The following is a 26,718-nucleotide window of genomic DNA, read 5'->3' on the forward strand; positions in this document are numbered from 1 at the left end:
CGGTAAACATCCGGTAACATCCGGTAAGTTATCCGGTAACATACTACATACTTAAAAAGAAAAAAAAGTCCGACGAATATACATACCTTCTAGTTTTCTTAAAGTCGGTTACAAAGTTGTGGCATTCATCTAACGTAGGGCTGCTAGACGTCCTGGTTTTCCAGGATTTTTTCTGATTTTGGAAATTTTTCCTGGTGTGCTGGTGCGCGCCTCTGGTTCTTTAATGAAGGTCAATACAGACGCCCACTTCATTTTTGGCAGATTTTCGCTATGAAAAAGGGTTAAGATTTCTGTTATCTGAAATCGATAACGACACGATTTTTCTAACATGTCGAACAATATCGTTCTGTTTAGTTTATTTTATTAAAATTTTACTTTTTACCCAAAGAAAAGCTTCCAGAATGGCTTCTATCACACACACGTCAGACGGCCTTTTGGACAAGTTCTTTTAAAGCTGTTCTTTTAATTCATAAAAATCATATCTACTTCTTTAATAAATTTATTTATTTGAGCATTGAGTCTTAAATGCTTATTGAATTTCATTTGTAATGCTAAATAATATAAACATGCACTTAAGTAGATTCGCATGAATTGTAAATAGGAAAGCCCTCTCTAGGAGACATGCATGCAGGGAAGCACTTTTTTCAGCTCTTATTGGGTAAATATTTTAAAATGGCTGCACTTAAGATAGCCTACTCAAATTCAGCTCTACGGATCGTCCCACAAAACTGCATTGCTTATAATAACAGAAATTACTTCAAAATAATGCAACGCCAAAATCAAAGCAAATGTATTTAAGGGGAATGTATTGGTACCAATATTAAATTGTATCTCTGTTTTTTATTTGGATGATAAGTATCCTGGTCAATGGGTTCAGGCTTATGGCATGTTCCCTAGTGAAAAATCTTTTATTTATGAATGTGTAAAAACCGGTTTATGCGCTTGACTTGAAACTGGAAAGTATGTTTTTTTCTTAACTCGTCGGTAAAACTTTTGAATACTGTAACTCAATGGCATGCATCATAAACTCGCCGAGTTATAGCTAGTGAAATTCAAAGTTTAGTCGAATTTTTGCGACTAAAATTTTTTTTAATTTTGTAATTTTCGCTAATGTTTTCAGGACCACCATAATATAGATAAAAGAATAGAGTTTGGATTTTCCATGTAATCGAAAGCAGTAATTCGATAACGACAATCTATAATTTTTCTTAAGAATCCAGCATAATTCGCAAGTAACCCTTTTCGATGCCGAGAGACTAAAGACCTTTAAATCTAATAACAGCAAATTTAAATACTTCCATCCGATTTAGTAACATAACAAAGTTTTTAATATCTCTAGCTTCTAGCTATTTTAGTTCACCACAACCTTTTTAATTGTGAATAATATTTTCTACGTACTTTAATTTAAAATATGGCATAAATCAATAAACACACTTATTCTTCACTTACAGCCATTCACAATTGGCATGGCGATGTGCGTTACGGTCTACCGCTTGATGTGGGCGATTCCGTCGAAATATTGGAGGAATGCACAAATTGGTATCGCGGTACGTGTGCGCGCAAATCCCGCGCTGTCGGCCTTTTTCCCAAAACCTATATACACATCAAGGATCTGTCGAAAATTGATCCAGTGGTTGGCGAGTGCACACAAGTTTTGCGTGAATGGTCCGAGATATGGAAGAAACTCTATGTGGTTCGTATACATTGACCTCATTATAAAATTAAAAATATATATAATAATTTAAAATCTATGAAACTATTTTTATTGGTTCTGTGCTTAAAGGATCGTGAAACATATAAATTTCACACGCTGCGCAAGGTGATGTTATCCATCTTAGATTGTCGTCGGGAGCTTTTGGGTGCCACGCTGACGCAGGACCAAACACTGGAATTGCAAACATTGGTTGTGTCACGCATCGATTGGGGAAATCGGTAAGTGAAATTACGAACAAATGTTTTATTAATATTTTTTTTTTAAATAATTTAATTTAATTTAATTATAGTTAATCGTAACACCCATCCCAGCATTCTTTTGTCTATTAAATTAAATTTAATTTTAAGCGATTTTGTAATTTCCTCAATGAGTCCAATTACGAGTAAAGAAACTCAAATTATGCTCCAGCCAAAATGTTTCGAGCTGTCATGGTTACAGCAGTTACAAAGCCTCTCTCTCTCCATTCAGAACGGCTTTACTTGGCTTCCTGTATGTATGTACGTACCCATAAAGCTACGACGACGAATGTTTCTTCTGACGATTTTTTCGGAACAAAATAATACGAAACAAGCATGGTACTACTATGAAATTAAGCCGGGAGGTGTGCCGTAAAAATTACCGAAATTTCCTCTAAAAAAACGCAGGGACCGATGCGTGAAAACATCATGTGACAAAAATGTGTGGGTAATTAATTTCGTTAGCCATTTCAACATTAACCTTACAATAGCCACGATCCTGCAAAAAAGTATAGTACATTTTCCACTGGCGACCATTCTGCCACTGAGCTTTTCCAGTATCACGAGAACAAACCCAAACTATAATAGCTACAATATAGGCAGATAAATCTCTGGATTCGATTGAAATTCAATCGATTAAGGTTGGGTACAAACGAATAAAGAGTTCGCTATACTATACATCATCGCAATTATTGTTGATGCTGTTTCAGTCGTTGGAGTCAAGCTGAACTTACGGTAGGCGCTAAAAATTCGTGGTTTCTACATACGAGCAAAGTGAGAGGGAGTTTTAGCTACAGTGTCGGACAAATAAATATGGTTGCTATTGGCTATTTTTCTTTCGTTTATTTAATGTTCTTAGAAAAGTGTAGCCCATTATCTTTCAAAAACCTTGCGAGTCATTTTAAAGAATCTTTAACAACCATTTATGCATAAAGCTTTATAGCCCACAAAATTTTAAAATAATAAAATGCAAGTTCGAAATCGCTAGAAACTCACTTGGATTTTATTTTTCATTTTTGCTGACGCTGTCGCGCATTTTCCAGCAAAAAATATATCAAATCTCATGCGAACTGCTCTAACAATTTTCCTAATTTTCGTACAAAGTTTAAAATTTGGACTTACATAGTTTTTGTTAGATTAAACAGGTCAACAATTAAAATAATTGTAGGTGCCGAGATATCGTTAGTGCTTTCTTAATTTTTTCCTACGTATAGTTTTGACTTTAACCTTGGTTTTGTATATTGGCTGTAATTAATAATTTTTGGGCTCATTTTGAAGTCTTATCGGTACGTTTCTGTAAATAAATTTATTTTAATATCACGTCTTCATCGCGTACAAGTTGTCGCAATGAGGCAAATGTATTCTTCCAAAACTTATTACAGATTTTTCCTGTTACAAATCGAAAATTGTCGATGATTCCATCCGTGGATACCCCAAATTGTCTGTAAACTGTGAATACTTGACACATGGGCCAGTGGTTAGAGAACTCGTAAGATATTCGGCTTGCCTGTGTTATGGAAATAAGAGAAAAGTTTGCGTTGTGTTTACGTTAAAAAAAATGATTAATCTAGATTTAGAATCGGCTATCATTTTGTGAGGAGGTACCTGGTCCAAGGACACGAAGATTTACCTTGATTGACCATGATCAAGAAAGAGTGACTGAATAATAAATTATTCGTTATTCAGAATTATTTGAATGGTGAATGAAAATTTATTCGTCATTTGCATTTTCATAATAATGGATGAATTCTTCATCGGAAATTACCAGAATGATGAATCAAAATGTATTCGATAATGAATGAAAATTTATTCGTTATTTGAAATTACTGAATTGAAGATTAGAAAAAGAAAAATAGCCAAAACTTGTCAATATGTCGCGACCCTATTTATTTGTCTGACACTGTAAGTGGTTTTAAGGAAGAATGAGAACGGAAGGTTTGTTGCATATGTATACTACTTTATATGAATATTCTCAATATAAAGATTGTCATAAGATCATTCTGCTCGAACACTTATTTTCGAAGAAAAGCCAAAGAATATTTTCTTTATTTTTCTATTTTGTAAGCTCGTTATTTTTCTCCGCGTATATTATCTGCCTTATAAAGTAATTTCAATTTACTCCAACTTAACTTAAATTCGGCACTAGCAAGCATCCGGTATATTTCTAAAAGTAGACAACTTTATGCCAAACCAAATAAATAAGTACAATAACTACAGATTATCGCTTCATAAAATAGAAAAATTTATTTAAAGAAGTCTGCCTATCAATGATCACAATGTTCACTTTTTTTCGTTCATGAATTTCTACAGTTTAGACTATCTAAACACATTTTATCGAATGTACATATCTATTTGAGTTGTTTCTTATAAAATTTTCCGCTTCTCAATATATTCGTATATAGTTAAGGATCAATTAAGTAAGTAAGTTCTAAAGTCTTACACACAAGTTACAAATATTAAATTTATGAACTAACAAATCATATAAGAAATGCACATCATACATATGTATGTATGTTTTTTGTTTTTTTTTTTTTAAGTAAAAGTATGAAAAAATGGAAGCTAATTGTGGTACACACAGTTATATCTACTGCAGAGGGCAATTATGATTTATGCTTTCTAATTGAACATCCATATTTCATTAAATAAATCCTATATTCTTCATGCTTTAGATAGATTATTTTCGATGTTTGAATAGGATACAAAATGGATTACAAAGAGTAACAATTGCACTGTTGCGCTGGCAATTTTTGTTGGAATGCAAGCGTTTTTTTTTTGTTGCTAGACTTGCTGTTATTTGATTATACGTACAATCAGGATAAACAGTCTTAGTTGTAAGTATACACTGAGATTGGTGCGGGCGAGCCTGTTGTTTTTGAGTGGATTGAGGGAATGTCGATTGAAATTCGATGGAGCGATGTAATGAGATCTGTCAGTTTGACAGGATTAAATAGATTGTTACACAATGTTGCTTGCTGTTTGCATTTCTTCGCTGCTTTACTGTTTAATAGTTTTTAATGGCGTTTAAACTGTTTTATAGTTTTTACTTCACTGTCTCTTCAGCTCTTGCCTCTATTTTCAATTCGATTGCTAAGCTTTATCTTGAACTCTTCTTAAGGCTTTTAATGTACATATTTATGTCTCCGTCTCCTTGCCAAATCGGTCTGTTTGTGGATACATCGGATGCATTTCCAAAGTGGATGGTGCTGATGGTGTGCGCGAACTGCCGAGTATGTTGCACAGCTCTTGCACCATTTCACAGTAGTACTTGGTATTAACATTTTGTCCCAAAAGGTGTAAAATGAGGAAGTCTCCAATCTATGTAAACAAAATCAAATACATATCAATCATTTAAATAAAATCAATAATGCATTCAACTCACATCCAAACGACGAATTAAGCTCTGAATTTCCTTGCTTTGACCCGAGCGGTATGAACGTTTGATAATAGTTTCGCGTGTAGTTGGCATCATTATAACGACCAGTGAGTAAATCAAAGCTAAGCCAGATAACACCGACAAAATGATGAACCAAAACCTGTACGTAGAGAAATTCGATTATTTTAATTACAAATTAATTATTTCTAAACTTCAGCTCAATCTTACCATAAGAAAATGTAAATCTTTTCATTCAAAATATTCAACGCTAATACACAGAGAGTATCATGGGTCTGTGGTGAACCGCCTGGGCCGAATTTGCGGAATGTACACTTGGTTAAACGTGGAAATATTTCAATCATCGGATCAAAACGACTCTCCTGATCCATATTCGAGAATTTTATAACATCCGTGCCGTAAGACAAGAAAGTGCCACCCAAAAACTTATCCACCAAGAAGATGTTCAACACAACATTAGCAAAATTCAGTGCCTCACAAAAGTAGTAAGCGAATGAATAACTGCTATGCGAATTCAAACTATCCATCAGATATTTAATGATACGCGTCTGGCGATCCTTGCGATATTCCTCGGGTATAGTGATGAAGCCGCGCAAACCTTCAGTGATATTGCGCATTTTACCATCCTCTAAATTCTTCCAAATCCAGTGTGGAACGTAGAACATGAGTCCCTGAAGAAAATTAAAAAAAAAGTGGACGATTTTTTAACTTGTGATTTCGTCTTATCAAAAAGATATGGTTTCATGCACCTGAAGGAATAATACGAATGGCACCCATTGATAATAGCTGTGGTAACGTTTCTCCTGTCCAAACTCATTGCCCAAACCATGCGCTGCCACGTCGGTACCGATCTGTCGATGCTGTTGACCAGGTATGGTGAATGTGTATGTAATCCAACAGAAGGTGTTGATAACATGCATTGGTATGGAGCCATCATTGATGCAGGCGATGGGATCACCTAAGTGGAAAAATAAATAAATTTAGAGTTATTATTTGAAACAGTTTAGAAAATGTGCTTAGTAACTATGTTTATGCTTTATAATAAATACGTATGTATGTTTATTGATTTGGTTATTAAATTTTTATCAACAAGCTCTGTAGGCGGTAAAAAATTCTTGGATATTAAATATTTGGCATAAATTATATTTTATAGAACACATTGCACCTCAGTGTCGTTCTCTCAGAAAGTGTTATAATAATAACATTTTTGGCGCTTAAACTTAATTAAGTGTTTGCCCGAGCTTCCTCTCCAATTTGCAACAATATTACGACGAACGGCGATAAAAAATTACTTAAAAAAAGTTAAAGAAATGTAATTATATTTATGTCAGCACAGCGCTCCAGGAGAGATTACATAGGTTAGGTTTGTGTGGCAGTTGGACTTTGAGAAAATTTCTCAAATTCAAATATTTTTTTGTAGACGGTGTCCAATAAGTTCGGATATAAAACTTGTCAATAAAATATATTAAAATCCACTTAGTAAACCGGATTAATTTTTATTTTAAATAATGTACGAAAATATAACTTAAACGATGGCATAGTATATATGTGTTATATCGGGGGTTTGATCTCTTTATATACGTTCTAAAATTGTTAAAAAATCATTTATTCCCAAGGACGAATTGCCTCCGAGGACACCTCTCTCCAATGCACTTTTGCATTTGGGGTTATATGCTGCAGATTGTAATCCCATAAATTTTTTACTATCTTATTGACCGCAACTGAATGTATGTATGTAGATATGAGTGTTTGTACGTACGTACATATTTATATGCTTTTTTTCAGCTCATTAGTTCAATGCTTAAGTCTTTTAATTGTCAGTAATTATTTGCAACGAAGAATACAGTTTTTTTTTGTAATTCCAACACTTGACCTGGAAAACAATTACAACTATAACTAGCTCATTAACTAGTCGCTTAGTTAAATAAAAACAAACAACTTGCTTCGCTCCTCCCCTAATGCCTGCCGCGTCACAGTTTTAAATGCCTTGAGTTGATAATCCCTGCAGCAGGCACTCTGATTTCTTCCGCCCACTCGGCATCATTATAAAATGCGTGACAAGCTAAGCTCCGCTTAAAACTTTACATATTGCCCATGCTGGCTCAGTTTATACATTTGTAAGTTACATATATGTATGTACGTATGTGTGTACATAAGTTTTATAAAACTGTAAATAAACAAGATCAGCAACACTCATGAGACGAGTGCAAATGCATGTAGCGTACACACATCAAATTATGCATATACACCTGCGGTCAACTAATTAGCAACGAAATTCAAAATGATTTAGTTTGAAACTTATGTTTATTTATTTATTTTTAATAATTTCCATTTAAATATAATTCAATCTATGACAGAAACTACATAAATAAAAGCTTAAAAACTTGCACAAATTAAAAAAAAAATTAATCAAACTTAAAAAAATTGTCATTGAAATTTCCAGATTTTTATCAAAATATTTAGAACATGTTTGGGTATGCAGGGTGCAAATTTAAATTCGCTTAAATCTATCGTTGATTTTTTTTGTGCATGATCAAAATGTATTTTTATATGAAACAAAATCGCAACACCCTCCACAAAATTCTAAAAAAGCAACGGTAATTTTTAGCGACTTGAAACTTGCGCTTTATTAGACTAAAATGGAATGGGCTACGAAACTTCATACTCGAAAATTTTTTAGATATTTTGATTAAAAATTTGGAAGTTTTTATGGCAACTTTTTGATTTGCTTAATTGTTTAATTTTTTTTTAAATTTTGCAAGCTTTTAAACTTTTCTTTATGTGGTTTCAGTTATAGATTGATTTATATTTTAAATAAAAATTATTAAGAATAAATAAATAAACATAAGTTGCAAGCAACATCATTTTGAATTTCGGTGCTAATTAGTTGAGCGCAGGTATATGTATATCGTGCAGTGTAGGCGTGTGTAAAGCATGCTCGCACGCATAAACACATACACATTCACATGTACTTTTAAAGTTAAATAAAAAAAGAGAAAATTTAACAAATAAAAGATGACATAAAAACTCGCATGAATCCAGTGCTGCAGCTGGAGCTGGGCAGCGAAACTTTGTTTGGAGTACCTTTTTGTTTCTACAATTTTACTCTTTATTGTGCATAATTTTTGTTTTTCTTTTTTATTTTTTAGTTTTTATTTGCTTTTATGTCGTATAGTACTAATACTGCTTTCATGTTCTAAAAAGATAAGAGCCCAAAGTGCACTTGCTTTGCCTGTTTGAACACCAGCACATACTTTGTACATACAAACAGATATCTGTGTACATATTTTTATGGTAAGCTACTAATGATTTTTTTTTTTTATTCTGACGAAATGTAATATAAACATCCATACATATGCACGTATGAACATATTTCTATATCATGTCTTATATGTGCTTTGTAAAAAATCGAGTTTTGAGTTTGAGTTGCTGAGTAGTACGTCGTTGGCTTTCTGGCCTCGAAATTGGGGAGCAAGCAAGTTATCTAGCGACAACATATGTACATTAAGGTGGACCAAAATAAGTAAAGTCGGAATTTTAATGCTCTCTCGCCCTAGGATTATTCTATATCGAAAAAAAAGTAAACCCCAATTTTTTTTATTATGAAATCAAAAAATATTTAGAGGTCGCTCAAAGCGCTCAAAGTTTTCCATGTATTTGATATGGAAAAAACAACTTTTCGTGGAAAAGGTATGGAATTCTTGAAAATCAATCTATTTTTTTCGATCGAAAAACTCTGGTTCTCTTTAGCAGACTTCCAATAGCAATATACATTTATTATTATTTATTTATTTGAGCATATTTTAATACTAAAGATTTTTTATTCATCCTCCATTGCATTTTCTGGAATTTTTTAGGGGTTTTGGCGGACTCAAAAACTATAGTTACTAGGAAAAATTGTTTAAGAAATAAATGGGTATTATTACTGGGGAACTCCTGAAGAGAAGCAGAGTTTTCCGGTCGAAAAATATTGATTTTCAAGAATTATTTCTGTACCATTTCTACGAAAAGTTGTTTTATTTTTATATAAAATACATGGAAAACTTTTAGCGCTTTCAGCGACCTCTAAATATTTTCTGATTTGAAAATAAAAAAATAGTATTATATTTTTTCAGTATAGAATAATCTTAGGGGGTGAGAGCATACAATTTCTGACTTTATTTTTTTACATGCATTTTTGGACCACCCCAATGTACATACATATTTACATATGCATATCTACATATGGAAAATAAATATAAATAAACACTTGGAGAAAATACTGTGTGTCATGCAGATATACTCGTGCACATGCATTTATCTGTTGTTATGTGTGCATGTATGTATGTACATATGAATTTCATCCAAAGCTGCGAAACACAAGCTTCCCACTTGTCCATTAGGCTTTTTTATTTGATAAACTTCAAGCCGAATTGAGGTAATGTGAGTTGAATTCAGGGAGTGCCACTCCGTGGGGAATAACAGAGGCATGGGAATTAAGTACGCCAGTTTCCTACTCGGAATTCTCTTTTGTTTTACTTTTTTTGTGTATTTAAATAGAGGCCGCTTGAGAAATTATTTAAATTCTGACGGTTAATTTATTTTTTTTATTTACATAAGTATGTGGGTGATATAACATGAAATTACATACATATATATCCGTGCTACCAAATAATATTGTTAATTAACGTTAAAACGATTTGCTGATGCTCCACGACTCTGGTAGTTTAAAGTTAGGATATATGAGGAAATTCCTACTTCTCCGCCTCCAACCTATCATGAAAACGAATTTTTCTAATTTCAAATGATTTATAAGAACATATTTTTTTAACCTTTAATTTCCTGCCATAGTATTTTTTTAAGCTGCCACTTTTTTCGGTGACTGAGATTTGAGATCCGTGCTTATATTTGAATTTGTGGGCATCGGAGGAGCTTCATTTCAATCTCATGTTGAAGAATACGAAGTGACTACCTTGGATACTTTTTTTTTTTTTTTATACAGCTTTTTATTGAACAATATGCAGAAAAATGCTTAAAAAATTGTGTCAATAGGCACAAGCCTTGTACCACCTTGCAATCAAATAAAAAAGTTCGCCGCACGCTCCCGAGTCTAAGGTATTTTTGCCAGGCAATTTCGAAAAAAATCCATCGGCAATACAAAATTGAATAAGTAGTTCTACTGGAATAATCAAAATACATACTTCCTAAGGCTTCATTGTTTTCGATATTTCCTTTGCAAAAATGCGTTAAGTTGCCTTTACATGAGGCGATTTTCCAGGCGATTCAACATTGCTCTGGAAAAATCGCTCGTGTAAATGGTGATTCAAAAATCGCTTGCCTCAAAGTAGAAAGCAAGTCAACATTTGCAGGCGATTATCGCCTGTCAAAAAATCGCCTCATGAAAGACAGCTTTAGACTCAGGGGTGTCAGCGAATTTTTTTCGCGTACAGTCTAGTGTATGTACATATAGCAAAGTTAAAAAAAAGGTACTTAAAGCATATATGTAATACTCCTATATTGGCAGTAGGAGCTAGTACCGTCCGAAAACACTACAGTACAGATATATCAATAAACACGTACGAAAGAAAAGGAACACATACGTTTATAAATAAACATGTACACGACACATTTACAAAACCGGCACTCAAGTACACAATACATTGACAAAAACAGTACTAGACTGTCTCGCTTTGATTTCGGAATGCTTACACATTGAGAAGTTAGCTTACTGCCAATATAGAAGTATTACATATATGACATTTATTAACTGTAAAATAAAAATTATAGTCTAAAAAACTAAAAACTCTTTTATAATTTCCATTCGTACTGTCATCAGGTATGTAACTTGAGAATAGAAATCACTGCTTCTTTTATGCGCATAAATATTTAATAGTTACATCCCAAGCCAATAAAAGCAAAAGCGAGATAAAAAATGCAAAAATTGAGGACGTCGATTTAGGACTTTACAGGCGAGAAGTGCAAGTATTGTTGACAGCTGAAGCTGGCGATCAGCACCATATGAAAAAAGCATGAAATGAAACCAAAACTTAAAGGCTACACGGAAATGGTAGAAGGTCCTTTCCAGTTTTTCCAGGCTGCCGATTTTAAGCGTTTTTTTTTTCAATTTGAAGTTGGTGGTCGCAGAACAGCATTTAAAACAATAAAAAGTAATTCAAATGCAAATATTTATACCATCAAAAGGCCTTTTTAGGGGTTTTGGGGTCCGAGGAATCTGTATTTGCAATTCATTTTTGCCAAAAACGCCCGCTTGGTGCGCTATGATGCGAAACACATGAAGTGAAGTACAAACAATGTTTCTAAACAATGTTTATAAACAATCTTTCATGTTTTCTTTAGCACCAAAGCTCAAAGAGATACATATGAACCAAAAGGGGCTAACGAAATGGGGTTTTTGAAATATCTCGACCCCTGCACCAAATAGCGGATTAATTCATCCTTTCAAAAACGTCTTTTTCGCCATATCGAGGTTATGATTTTATCGAATGAAACCAAAAAGCAAAAACTTGATTGATAAAAAATATACGAAATAGTGTGTTGTGTACAAATTGTGTGTCACAGAAAAGTTTGCAGTTTCTTAAATGGCTCCCGCGCTTCATGATTCAGACTTAAATTCGTGGTATAACATTGCGTTAAGCGAAAAATGAATCAGATCAATTGCCAAAACGTGTGGTTTCTGCCACTTGCGTGACATTCATGATTCGTCAACGGAAATCAGAACATAAGAAATGAAAAACAACAACAACGTATTAAACGAAAGCAAAGTATTAAAAGTAAGTAAAAAAAAAAATAAATGAATGGCTTATCATATTACGTATTGCTGAAATCGAGGTTACACTCAAGCGCGCGTTTCAGTGAAGCTAACTTTTTTTGTTGGTTACTTAAATTCCTTTTTATAAATTTGAATTTTCTAAAGCCTTATGATATCAGTTTGCACTCAAAGCAGCAGAAATATAGAAACAAATCTAAGCAAACAATATAAAACTTTACAATATCGCTTCTAAACAACAATGTTGTTGAACAAATAGTAGCTTTGAAAAAAAATGTAACTCAGTATTGCAATGAATCAATAGCCTTTCCACAATCCCCTTTTGTGTAATGCTTTTTGTAAAGCTTTCTGCTAATGATGCACTTTTACGCAAATTCGTTAGTGCAATGGCATTAAAACAAAAAACATGTATGAAAAGACGTGCGCTACTCAATTTACACTCAACGACTAATCGTTTAAACTAAGTGTGCCTAGCAGTTAACGCCTTAAAAAGGTATAAAACGAGCTGAAATGGCCGATGCAACGATGCACCGCTTGTGGTGGCCAGGTACTACGGACGTCATGGCAAGCGCATGCGTTGTTATACTATGACACTGCTCCAAAAAAAAAAAACATTTTTATGCCGGTTAGCTTGTATGTGGTGAAAGTTGATTATTGTCTGACGCGCATAGCCAAGCGCTGCATAAAAAGCAACAAATATCTGTATTCGTTTGCACAGTGTTTAGACACTTTTTATATAGTGTTTCAGGCTTTTTATCGTTAGCGCCAAACAAAGTCGCTATTCAGTACAAATATACATATATGTAGATCTTTTGTATTTAGTTTTAGATTGTGTTTCAAAAGCAATTTTTCGCATGTGAACTTGCTAATCGAGACTTGCATTGTAGATGCACAAAAAAATGGTGGAATTACCAGTATGCAAATGCACAAACACTTTTTAGATCTTGCATATCATCGTCATCAATACAAAACGCTCAAATTGAAAGTTTTGAAATTTTTCCGAGAAGCAAAAGTACGAGTGCATTCATATGTATGTATACTAGACTGCATCACTCCCCATACAAAAAAAAAATCAGTACTATTTTTCCATTGGAATTATAAAATCTATTATATTTTAAGACGTCCACCAAAATATTTCGGAAAAATATTAAGATTTAAGTGAGCTGGACCGATTTGAAAATACCTCCAAAAATGGAGTTTTTTATGAATAAAAATAGTTTCTTAAAGATTTTTTTTTTTAAAAACTCCCTCAAATGACAAAACGGTTCAAGCTTAAAAAATTTGCATAAAAATATTTTTAAAATTAAAAAAAAAATTGAGCGGAATCGTAATGATGAGATTTTTAATGCTGTTTTCTAACTTTTTTCAAAGATTGGTATAAGAAAAACTTCAATAACTGAACCTAAACTCTTCCGATTTATACTTAAGAGGTGTCATTGGAAAGATATTTTCGCACCCTTTCTATTTATTTGCTAATAAACTCATTCAAAGGATGAAAGAGATAGGTAGAATGAGCGAACGTCATTCAAAGTTGAATTAAGATGTGTTGGTGTTTGAAAAAAAAAGGGAACCGAATGACTTTTTTTCGCACAGAAATAAAAACACTGTGAAAATACCTTTCTACTGAGATCCCATAAGTCTAAATCAGAATAGTTTTGGCCCAGTTATTCAAGTTTTTCGTAAATCAATCTTTGAAAAAGGTAAAAAACAGCATCAAAAATCTCATTCTTACGATTCCGTTGAAAAGATTTTTAAATATTTGTATGCAGATTTTTTAAGTTTAATCTGTTTTGTCATCTGAGGGGACTTTTTTCAGAAACCTCTTTAAGAAACTATTTTTATTCATAAAAAACTCCATTTTTGGAGGTATTTTCAAATCGGTCCAGCTCATTTAAATCTTAATATGTTTGCGAAATATTTTGGTGGACGTCTTAAAATATAATAGATTTTGTAATTCTTGGCGGAAAAACCGCAACTTTTTTTGGTGATGCAGTCTAATGTATACATGTGCATTCTGCTTTCAAAATTGACATAGCAAATGTTTTCAGGCATGAAACCGAATACAGTACAGAAAAATACTCACTAGAGATGCCAGATCGAAATAAAAAAAAATCGATTTGTGAATCGATTCGAATCGAAATCAAAACAACCGATGCAGGAAGACAACGTCAAAAAATAAATCGATCGCCCAAGATCATTTTATATATTTTGCAAATAACGCATTTTACTTAATTTTCTTAAAGGAACAAAAAACTAAACAGACATTACTGTAAGCAATTTTTAAAACATGCAACGGTTTCCATATCGGGATCTATCCAATAGCTATCAGTTAGCTAAAAATCCGTAAATACTTAAAAAAAGTGAGATAAGGCTTTTTTACATTAAGACAACGATATGAGCATTCAACAAAATGGTAATTTTTTCGAAATTTTGTTTTTTCCTATATACATATATACCTATGCTGATTTTTTGCCTATGCAGAGATTTAAATTTTTTTTTTTGTTTTCAATAACTATAAATATTTCAAATATAATTTTAGTGCGCATATTTTTATGAAGAATGCCTAGCACAAAAAAAATCCGATGAATCAGTAGCATTTTGCAGCCACTAAAAACTGGTTACGGGGTTTTATTATACTAAAATTGAATTGGTTAAACAACTGAATGCCCGATATTTCTCTTGAAAATATAATTCACTTTTAAATGCCTTTGTTGATTTTTTTTATTTGTTTATAGTTTAAAAATCAGATTATATAAAAATTATGAATATTAAATAAACAAAAAGAAAACTGTCATTACTATTCAAATGGCAGGGAGCGTACATACATGCATGTATATGAAATACTCATCTATTAAAAACTCTTTAAATCGGTGGCTGCAGATTGAAGGTAAGATAACTTGGCAACATACATATGTACATTCATCGGAAAGATGGGTGGTGCCAAGCCTCCTTAATTTTTTGTACCAGCCTTAAATTCAAATTTCCTTAAAACTCTCTAATGTAATGTGATATGAATCTATCGAGAAAAAATCGAATGTCGATTGTCGTATTTTTTGGTACGATACACGGATCGGATCGGAATAAGAAAGTGAAAAAAGAAATAGAATCGGAATTCGATTTAAATACGGCATCTTTACTACTCACTCACTCACTTACAAGTCGGATGTGAACTAATAACTCTAGGGCGGGTAATCCACCCTATTTTTAATTGTATCACCTATTCAATTTCAGGAAAGTTATCAAGAACTATCTTTCGGCAGTAGGTATAAATTGTCCGTACCTTTATGGCCAAGGATATGATGGAACTCCAGCGATTAGTGGTGCATACTAGTGAAACACAGAATCGATCGGTTCTTACAAGAACCGAAAAAACTGTTCTAACGGAACCGAAGCTCAATTAAAAAAAAAAAAAACGAAAAACGGTTCCTGCAGAACCGAAACTCGACTCCAAAGGAACCGAGAAACGGTTCCGGAAGAACCTTATTTCAAAATAACTAAAACATGGAAGAAAAAAAAGTATACAAGAAGTGCTCAATGTGACAAAGCGGTAACAGCATTCATTGAACTTCAGTCAGAAATGTTCGAAGCTCTTGAAGAGATTGCAGTATGCAAAAACGGCAAGTCAGCAACACAAACTTCCTGGCTGCTATTTCTAGGCCAAAGAATTCCTTTCGATATTCCACTCATCGATACGAACATAAGGTGTTTTCGTTTCTACTAAAAAATGTCGCCTGTTGATTGCCCATTTCTCTTTTCTTGGTCTTGTGGGCAAAAAATGCACATTCTCTGCCCTTTGAAGCTTTGTTATGGGAGATGGTTGCCCTGAAAATGAGGTGGTTGCGCAAAACGATAAAAATTATGAAATATGACAAGGACAAGCAGGCGAAAACATGCCTTTTTACAGGGTTGGCTGTAGCATCAAACACATTTTGCAACGTGTAAAGGCAACATTTTTTGGGAGCAACAAAATCACCAATAGACAGAAGATATCTCAGTCCTTTTATCAAAAACAAATCTGTTTTTGAAAACTTCGGTGTTTTGTTCGCTAAAAGTGAGAAACGTTATGAATTTTAGAAATGTTGTCTGAGTTATTCCGAAAATATGTTTGCATCGGAGGTCAAAATGTAGAGAAGATGTATGGTCAGAATTTCAAAAACGTACACTTGATGGAGGTGTAATTTCGACATTCAACTAGAATATATTTGAGCGATATTTCGTATTAACCGACTTTAAAAGAAGGAAGTAATTAGTTCGTGGAATATCTTTTTTTATACATACATATCGATGTAATAACGACACAATTCAAAATTTAAAAAAAATACAAACTCTCTAATCCTTACCGAATCCATGTCTAATCTTTAGGACCTACTTACTTTAGCAATCCTTACTGCTCACTTAAGTTAGGGTTGGAAATAGATTAGACAAGGATTAGAGACAAGAGCCACGTAACAGTCGAGGACCATCGATATGTTACCGCATAACTTTCGACCACGTTATCCGATTTCTATAATTAAATTTTCTTAAAAGGAGGGTGGTACTTCAGAGGTGGTCCCAGTGTTACCGCTGAAAATTTTTCGAAAGTGACAAAAAAAAGTGTCTCAGCCAAAAAAAGTGTCTTCAAGTCATTTAAATTGTTTATACCATGTATGTATGTACATATATAAAGACTTCCATTATTTTACATTTCAAAACTTATTGGGCCATATTCATAGTCGAAATAAAATCGGATCAAATTATTATAACAAATTTTAGCCATTTAAGTTTGTATATAAATTATCGCAAATTCTTTGTTTACACCGGGAGCCACGAAAATATTTTAACACAAACAATTTGGGGTAACATAAGCTGGTAACAAAATATTGCCCCGTGAAATATGCAATGCCAGAATTTGCACAATTCTTCATAGCTGAATTGCTGAATATTTTAACTGCATTAACAACGTACCTAGAATCGCGGTGACAAGAACTGGTAACATTTTTTGGTTATAAAATTTTCCGGTTACAAAATCTTCGGTAACATGCTGAATAGACCTGTAAGGCTCATTTTCTCAAGTATCTTTTGAAATGTATCCGCCCTTTAAACTCAAACTTTGTTCTCAATATATATTTGAAAGGCAGCTCGAGCGTTTAAACTAAGCTTGAACCACAGTCAAATTTAACCTTGCACTGAAAGACTGGCCCTAAGTGCAATCGAGTGCTTCGAAAAAGTTCATCGCAGAAAGTTCGCGGTACTATTTCCTTTATGCACAGAACAAAAAGCTTACATTTTCATAATAGCCTCGCTAGAAGGGCGGCGCCTAATCCTGGCACTCTAGAGGCCACTTACAATGAGTAAACTTTCCTCCGAGAGGATGTATGATGTATTCAAACACGCTTTCCTAACGTAATCCAAACTCCTCAATTGTAGTAAATTTACTACCTTTTTTTGAGAAAATATAGAACTACTTACCAATTAAATTATTCCCCGTCACGATGATACAGCAAACAAACAACATCGCTGTTGTAATTCTATAATGGCAACGAAAAACCATATTATCGATGATAGCACGATCCAAGAGATTACGAATTTTTATAAAGCCTGAAACGGCTGATACCATGCCAAAAAGCGCCATATTGTTGCCTTAATTTGTCTCTCAAGCACTTTACACGCTATGAGAATTTCCAATCCCGCTAGTAAGTATGTGATTTTGCTCCTAACGTACGTGTATGTACGTCGCTTTGTTATTGTGATATTTTTTTCACTCGTTCCAACTGTAAGAATAGTAAAAAAAAAAAAAATAGTAAACCATAAATAAGTAAACAGACATAAAATATTAATTTAAATATTACGCAACTTATTTTGCATAACAATTAAACAATTGCAACATTCGTATACATTAATTTCATTCATTTGTTTATTAACGTGATTTATTGGATTAACGCGACTTTTCAGCTGTATGTGTTTTACGTAAAGCGTGTGATTGTGTGTACATACAATTTCTACGTATGCTGTTAATTGAAACCGTTTAATTGTTAAGTGTCGCGCTCGCCTACATAATAATTGCTGTGTTTTTATATGTAATTATGTTTTTGATTTCCCACATTGACATAATTTAAACACTTGTGAAAATATTGTATCGAATACCACTCTGAGATGTTTATTTTTAGTACAATTTAAATAATATCGCATAAAGTATTAAATTAAGAGTAGAGTTAACGGTCAGCTACAATAAACATAAATGTTTGGTAAATGGTGTTGAAGTTTCAGTTCTTTTCTATTCACATAATTTTCGGAATTTCTTTGGGAAACTGCTTCATGATATTCTCTGGAATATTTCACAATTCCATACGCATTTTTGAATTCTTTAGTAGCAGTAGAGCCTGCCTGCCACCCCTGAACGATTGATGTGTTTTTTATACCTCTCTCTCACGCCCGGAGGTTTTCCATTGCCTGTTGTGCATCGGCCGATAGATAAGTATTATAAGACGGAAATTCGTTCGGAAATAAATCATTATAAGAGCCGCTTTCTATGCTTTCGAAATTGCGTGTGTGGGAAAACTCTTTTGTGACCCACACTTCTACATACTCGATAACTGGTATTAAAAAGTTAAATATTCAAAGCATTGATCTCGTCAATTTCTTTCTTAGGCCAAAGGTTTCTATAGATGCGCAACCTGACGAACTTTTGCGCTGACGATTGCGTACGAAACCTTCCCCAAAAAAGGTGATTGCACTGTTTGCGTTTTTTTTTTTTTGATAATCAGAACGTTTCTGCCTTAAAGCAAAGATTAACGAACTTAATGAACAGGGAATGTCAACTACATATTTCACAAAATTAGTTTCAATTGTTTAGCTAATGATAACAGCGTGCGATAAAATCCAAAAAATTTCAAAAAACACACAAAAAATCAATACAATACATATATAAAACTACAGGCAAAAACTAATAAATAATAAATACATAATTGTTTAGTAGTGTCTACAAGAATAAGGCGAGAAGGAGATTCAATCAAAAAGATCAGTATATTCATAAAACTACGAACCAACTATAAAAAAATGCGTTTTTTTAATTTTTCTCGCTGCCATAGGATTTTTTTTAAAGGACTTTGAAATTTCAAAGACATGATTAATTGTTATCGACATTCTTGTCTCAAGGAGCCACTTTTTTGTACCAAAGTTCATTGACCCCAAGTACCCCGTTCTAGTAATTACCCACCAGATCTGAGTTCTTATCACCCTAACGAACCGCCCTTATGCCACTAATTTAAAGCTCACAAAAATTCTTTAAAATTTTGGTAAAAAAAAATGTATGTCTGAATGTAGGTAAAGTAAAAAGGCGAAGCCTAGGGTCGAACCAAAAAAATTATTTTTTTTCGAAATTGCCTTGCAAACATATTTTAGATTTTTTTTAATTATTTTCCGTTTCTTAAATAGGGTTTTTCAAAAACTTGTTTTCAGGTAACTTCAGATGTAACTGTAAGAAAAGCCATGTACATTTGTACATATTTTCACCCGAAATGCAAAAGACCGTAACTAATACTTTTTTTGCATAATTTTTTGTAATTCGATGAAATGCATCATTTCAATCAGAAAGCAAAATTTTGATTTCTTTCTTAGTATGGTCATTTGAATTTCAGCTGATGATAGTAGCATCACATTAAGCCTCATATTTATTCTATGGCTTGAGTTATAAAATTAAAACATACAAAATTCATATTTTAATACTATCTTATTTTATTTTGGTTTCAGAAAAAATAATTATATCTCTTATTTTTGTATGTTAAATGGAATGTATCCAATTTCAACATAACGTACATATGTATGTATATAAATGCGTCATGCTCTAGTAAATCTTTATAAAATGTTATACTAACAAGTGATGTTTATTTGCAAGTACATATACTGAGTAATTATTTTTCATGTGATAGCACTGTCATTACATAATGTATGTATCTATGTACAATAGGGCGGTCCGAAAATGCAGGTGAAAAAATTAAAAGTCCAACTTTTAATGTTCTCACCCCTAGGATTGGTTTACATACGTATGTATATCGAAAAATATAACGCTGTTTTTTATCTCAAAATCATGTATTTTACATGAAAAAAAAATCAATATTTTTCGATCAGTAAACCCTGTTTCAGTAAACTTCCAGTAATAATACTAAGTTGTTTATTTACCTTTTTTAATACTTACGATTTTTATGGGTCACCCAATGTATTTTAGGGGCTTTTGGGGAACTACTAAAAAATGCCATTAAAATTCGAACTAAAGTTTTTTTTTTACCACCCTAATGTACATACATCAGTTTTATCAAATTGTTTTTGCAAGAAATGAAACTAAATGACTACTATACTTTTTTAATGAGTTAGTAAGGACTTCTTACACCATTTACTGCTATAAGTTCGACGTTTTGGTACTTAACATCCCCTGAAAGATTGAATTTGGTTTTCAGTTTGGATCTATGAGGCGCTTAATTAAGTTTATATTGCGATTCAAGGGCATCTTAGTTGATATGCTATAGCATGTATAAACGTATTCAAATGCAAATAAAAAATAATTACTAAGTAATATTACGTGAAAGGGTTTAATTTAAAACGCATGCGTCTTTTCACAGATGTGCATGTATTATTATTTTGACAGCACATTTATTTCTGCATAATGAAGTAAGTTGATATGATTATGCTGAAAAACTGTTGATCTATGTACTTTCGTACGATTGTTTGTTTTATTTTTCAACCACTTATTAATAAATGTACATTAAACCGTTTGTTGTGGTTTATTGTCAGAGAGAGGGCATATAAAGGAAAAAATTATTAATGATATCTACATAAGTAATCGATATTCAATTGATTTAAACAATTTTAAAGGCATTAAAATTTTCATAAAATGGTAAATATTTGATGTGAAAAAGTCTATACCTTCGGACTTTCTGTACAACATTACAACGAACACCTGTTGTAATTATAATTTAGGGCTTTCCTATACTACATATACATATGAATCCAGATGCCTAAAATAGTAAGAAAAAATAGGCGGCCTAATAGCCCTTATATCTCATCTTTTGTGGGGATAAGCCTTCAGTACTAGACTCTAACTATACTACTTTTTTATATGAAATGAAATATCTTATAAGGTATCCCTTAGAAGACGTGAATGTAAACGTAATACTATTGAAAGAACCCCTCTCGTTTATCTTCATATTACAGAGCTATTGGAAGCTATTTAATATTCTAATAACTTTCATAGAGAAAGTCTTTTAGATAAAAGACACTGTTTATTTAAAAGCGCTACTCATTTTTTGAGTTTTTATGAAGCTGAAGAAAATACAGAGCCCTAAGTAAACAAGTAATTAAAAACCACTGACTTAAAAAATGACTGAAGAATAAAATAAAATAGAAGTATCGTTAGCTTCTTCATGATCCAATGACCGGAAATAAACCAAATTAGTATGGGACCACCCTAGAGATCAAAAATGGTTCATATGGTCCGAAATTATTCGGTAACATACATAAAAAAAATATAAAAATATTCCGCACTACCATTCCGTAAAGCCTGGGATCGAGCCCAGTTCTAGACTAATATACAAGTTTTTTCTAATAGCGGTGAAGCAATGGCAAACCTCCGGATGTATTTCTGCCATGAATCGCCATTTGTAAAGTGCAAATTTTCAAATTTATTTAATTAGGGTATTCACAAGATGCCGTACGCGGCGTAAGGTCACAAAGCTATACAAATTTTAAATGTAAAATGCTTTTAAAGGATTTGTGACTACACCAAAAAGTTGCTGGACCGTTAGAAAATATATAAATAAGTCTTTTTATACCCATATTATTATAAAACCATTTCAACCGTTATTTCACATTGGCTAATTTTACTACTTTAAGACATTGCGACATCTTGTGAATATCCCGAATATTTATTCAAAACAGGAAAAATACAACATCAAGACTTTGGGCCAAGGCCCAAATATTGCCCATGAATAGGGATAGCAAAAAATAAAAATAAAATAATGGATTAATTAATCATATGATTAATCACAAGCCAGAAAAAAATAATTGCAATCAATTGCAATTATTGAGAAATAATCGATTAATCGGATTTTTAAAGGCAAACATATTTTTAGCATCGATAATGATTTACCCAAATTTATAAAAACAAAAGTTTTTTTTCTATTATTTAACCAAGTCTGCTAAAACAAAAATTTTAATAAGCGTTTTGTTGTTAAGCGGTTGCGTTTCTTGGTGGCTGTAGCACCAGCTTTTCAAAAAAGTCGCTCAGCAGGCACCGAGGTATCAACTAAATGGCGGTATTTTTTTGAAAGTCCGTAAAGTTTTGGGTAAACAGTTTTCATTTTCTCCCAAGCGTCTTTAGTTCTTGTGCTTGACAATTTAAATAAAAACTCAAATCATCATCTTTTCGCCTTCGTTTGTGTACAAGAGATTTATGAGGGTCCCAAAGATCGATAGATGGATTTTAGACAACTAGAGAATTCATATTTCTTGAAAATATTTTTACAATTATTTTCCAATTAATCGATTAATGAAACACAAACCTACGATACAATTAAATCGAAAATTGCACAAAAATAATCGATTAATTTAATCAAATAATTAATCGCTGTCATCCCTACCCATGAATTTGTAAATTTTATGTTGACAACAAATGCGCTCGCCAAAAAACTAGCGATCATACTTAAGGGTTTTTACCTTATTAACACAGAAAAATATTGAAATAACGCTTCCACTTTCAAAAGCTATCAATTTTACGAATTGCTTCTTCAGTAATGCTTTGTTTAGTATGTTGTAGTAAAACAATTTCTTACTGTAACCGTTGATAACCTTTTAAGTTTCATCTTTTGAACTTAGAGCAATTTCACAACAGTCAAAACTAAAAGTATGTAGGTAAATGCGTTTTCTTCTTCTTTGTTTCCTTTACATATGTAAGTAAGTATACACATACATATGTAACTGCCAGAATTGTTCCTGAGTGAACATTCTTGATTAAGAACCACACAATTTTTTTAGCAAATTTAATTTTTTTCAAATAGCGAAGTGCGAAACATGTTTCACATATCCCTTATGATGGTATAAATGGTATGTTCAATACTTCATATGTATGTTAGTAGGTTATATGGGTTTTTTGACCTGCCATTTTTTAACTATTGTCTTTTTTCTGGTATTTATTGCCAAAAATTTGAATTTTCACCAACCCGCCACACACGAACACATACGAAGCGCTTAATTTATTCACTCGCTTCTTGAATCTTGAAACCTTCTGCAACTCGTTCGCTCGTTTTAAAAAATGTCATGGTAAATGCTTCATTTCCAGTTCTATTAAAATTTACGACTTTTGTTCTCCTACTTATGTATACACACATATTCGAAACATCGCTAACTGCTGTGTTGCGAGCGCTGATCTCTCAGGTGTCTCCATATGTATGTACCTATGCTGATATTTACATAAATATTGTGCATAATTTTAATGAACATAAATTTTCTCCTACAAAATTGCTCAATAACGTTTTATGCTACATGTTGCAGTTGTTGGCACAGATACATATGTATGTATGTATGCATGTACATACATACATATGTATATCTATGACTCTGGATTCTCAAGACTCAAGAGGATTTACCACCACGAAGAGGCATGTCGTAGGTAGAAAGTGGAAAAAGATCCAAAACAAATGTACGAGTTTTGAGCGTATCTCTCGTAACGAGTACTTTTTTGCACTTCTTTTGCCAGTTTCATATTACTCTTTCATCTTGCTACTACTATATATTTCGAAACTGGTTTTGAGTTTCGGTTCTGGGTTCTTGGTTTTGGAGTGTCATGAGTCGGCTGTGTTGCTGCTAAATAGTACGCACGACTTCTCTCTCAGCCATGACTGATGCCACTTTGTACTGCCTGCCTGCCTTTGTTGTAGCTCTGATAGGTGTTGATGATGGTGGTAGGTCCGGCTGTGAGAGTGTATGCGTTTTTTTATTTTTTAGAGTGGTTTATGACACAAACTCCAAACGAGATGTTCTGGATGCTTTCCATGGTTTACGCTACATATTGCTTTGCATATATACATACATACATATGTAGTTTTAACACACACGACTTGGCTGTTTCTTTTGCTTTATTGAATATTGAAGGTTTTCAGCCATTTTTGTTACTTTGTTTTCGTTTATGCAAATTTTTTATACATATTTCCAGCGTGCAATTGTTGTTTTTGTAAACTTGTTGCGAAATTTTTTAAACTGAACTGTCTGTCTACAACATTTTAGCGATATACCAATTTATTTACTTATTGCTTTGTTGTTGGTTTTTGCCTTACCTTTTAATTTTGAGTTGTTCAAATGAAAGCAGTCATTCCATTTGGAGTGAGAAATTTTCTGTTCAACATGCGAAATTAAATATGTGAATTTTTCACTCGTTTTTTTTTTTTGAATTAAATATTTTGTTTTTACATTTTTATAATCACTTTTCTATGCATTTTTCACCCTCATAAGCGCTACTACACTTTAATTTTTAATTCACTGTAACTTCTATTCAGCCTATACTCTTTGAAAACTCCGCCGCGTGTGTATTGCAATTACATATGGGAAAAATTACAAATGGACGCGTTTTTGCTACTGTGTCTGGGCTGACTTGACTTGACTGGTTGGTTGGTTGGTTGGTTAGTTAGTGCGTTCCTTTTTTGGCTGACTATTGTGGCTCTGCTGCTGAGTAATTTCGATGAAGTTATTGGTAAAGTGGTATTAGTAGGTGTTTTTTTTTATTTCTATTTTTGTTGGTGACACTACAATCTTGCAGTATTTGCTGTGTCACTTTGATCGTTATTGCCGATATATCGTCCGACTAGTTCTACCAATCTTTTCGCCTTCTCAAATCACACTGGTGAATGTACTTTGAATGAGCGGCTCACAAAACCGTCGCTGAATGAATATCCCAGCACATACATACGCTGGTAGCAGCAGCTGCAAAGTCAACGGCTGCGGTGTGGTTACGCTCAAAAGCTTATGACTGCGAGCAGAGTTGCCAAGTGTTTGAGAGAAAGGGTTTTCAGATCAATATTAATATGTTAGATACAATTACGACTGAAATTTCCTTTCCAAGCCCTGAACCAGTCTAGCAGGTTTCAAAATTTTTTTTCCAGCACCTAAGCAGGCTTAGAAAAGCCGGATAAACTTTTAAAACCACTGTTATTATCGCTAGCATACACAAATGAGGTTTCACACAGAGCGTCTGCCAGTCGTGTGATTTCCTCAATCTGATGTTGGAAAAGATAAAAGGAGCTGCTGAACTGAACTGTTCAGGCACACTTTATTACAAGAGCTTAGAACTGCTGGCGTATGCCGATGACGTCGACATCATTGGTAGCAAAAAAACGCCTAGTCTCTTCTGCTTTTTTACAGGCCAGATGAGAGGGCGCCCTTGTAGTATTCGAGAGAAAGTTGTTGCGGAAGATGTACGGGACTTTACGCGTTGGCAAGGTCGAGTACCGCAGACGATGAAAAGAAGGGCTGTATGAGCCCTACAACGACATGGACTAGCAGAGGAAGAGGGAGGCTCCCTCTGCGATGGAAAGACCAAGTGGAGAAGGACTTGGCTTCACTTGTCATTTCCAATTGACGTCAGTTAACACATAAGAAAAATGACTAATGTGCTTTATTGCACCCGGGCAAAATCGCTTTGGCGTTTACAGCGCCAAACAAAAACGGAAATAATAAATGTCAAACACTTTCTTTTCAGTCAATTTTGCTAAAGTTCGGATTAGACCCTCTGTAGCAGATTTCATATCTAGAAATGCCCTGGCTAAAGCTTCACGTTTAAACTTATTCAAAAATACATAAAGCGAGTTCTATGAAAGTGATTCAGACATGAAGGAGTGCTAGGTCATTTCGTGTGATCATTACAAAAATATATAGTATCTACTATACAAATCAAGCTGGGACATAAATAAGGTATTTAAGGTATCATTGCCACGGAGATATTTTTAATCTTGCGGCAACTCGTTTTTGTATCTTTTCCATGTAATGAAAGTCGCGGTTAAAACTCTCCCGCTCTCTGTGCGTATTTCGGTAGGTATGTAAGGAAATATCTATATGCATATCTCGAATGCTCACTAGTACATTGTATTCGACTAGCTTATCTCCACATTCAGCTCTAACCCAGCGCTTTTCATAAAAAAAACCAAGATCCCATTATTAAAAAGCAGGAGAAATGTGCATTGTTGCACTTCGTTCGCTTACAAACTCAAATATTCAGCGGAGTTTCGTTTTCCACTCCAGGTTTATCTTCGCCAATGACTCTCACTCTCTCAGCGCACACCTACCATAGCCAAAGTCATGTTTAAAGAGTGTCTTATAAATGTGCATTTTGCCGTGTATACATAAATATACCTGCAATCATATCTACATACATATATCCACACAATATATTTTAAGGTATGCCTTTATACGAATTTGTATTTGTAGCGCCGCTGATCCTGTCAACTCATTGTATTGATCGCATAAAATTCTTACTCGGTTTTTTGCCTGTGTCTTTTGCCACTCAATTCAACTATTCATGCGATCGTTTTGTTCTTGTGAGTGTATTTATGTAGCTGCTAAGATTGGGGATATAATGTCTGTTGCTACCTTA

The 26,718-nt window shown here is 33.4% G+C and overlaps 2 protein-coding genes across 4 annotated transcripts in view; one reads left to right on the plus strand and one right to left on the minus strand.

Annotated features, from left to right (window-relative positions):
• The window catches only part of LOC118737619 (dedicator of cytokinesis protein 3), a 144,170-nt gene that overhangs the window by 84,394 nt on the left and 33,058 nt on the right, over positions 1 to 26,718 (plus strand). For all 3 annotated transcript variants that reach the window (XM_036468239.1, XM_036468242.1, XM_036468240.1), the window contains 2 exons: positions 1,452 to 1,693; positions 1,784 to 1,932. In XM_036468239.1, the coding sequence (XP_036324132.1) occupies positions 1,452 to 1,693; positions 1,784 to 1,932 (391 nt within the window). The remainder of the gene's footprint in view (positions 1 to 1,451; positions 1,694 to 1,783; positions 1,933 to 26,718) is intronic.
• Positions 4,169 to 17,857, minus strand: LOC118737620 (innexin inx3; the record flags this gene model as incomplete). The annotated part of the gene is given in 5 exon segments (XM_036468243.1): positions 4,169 to 5,265; positions 5,330 to 5,483; positions 5,552 to 6,012; positions 6,091 to 6,299; positions 17,556 to 17,857. Coding segments are annotated over 5 exon segments (1,170 nt in total). The 3' UTR covers positions 4,169 to 5,082.

This window comes from Rhagoletis pomonella, unplaced genomic scaffold, assembly GCF_013731165.1.
Source record: "Rhagoletis pomonella isolate Grant_MI unplaced genomic scaffold, Rhpom_1.0 Rhpom_scaffold_00004, whole genome shotgun sequence".
NCBI classification, from domain to species: Eukaryota; Metazoa; Arthropoda; class Insecta; order Diptera; family Tephritidae; genus Rhagoletis; species Rhagoletis pomonella.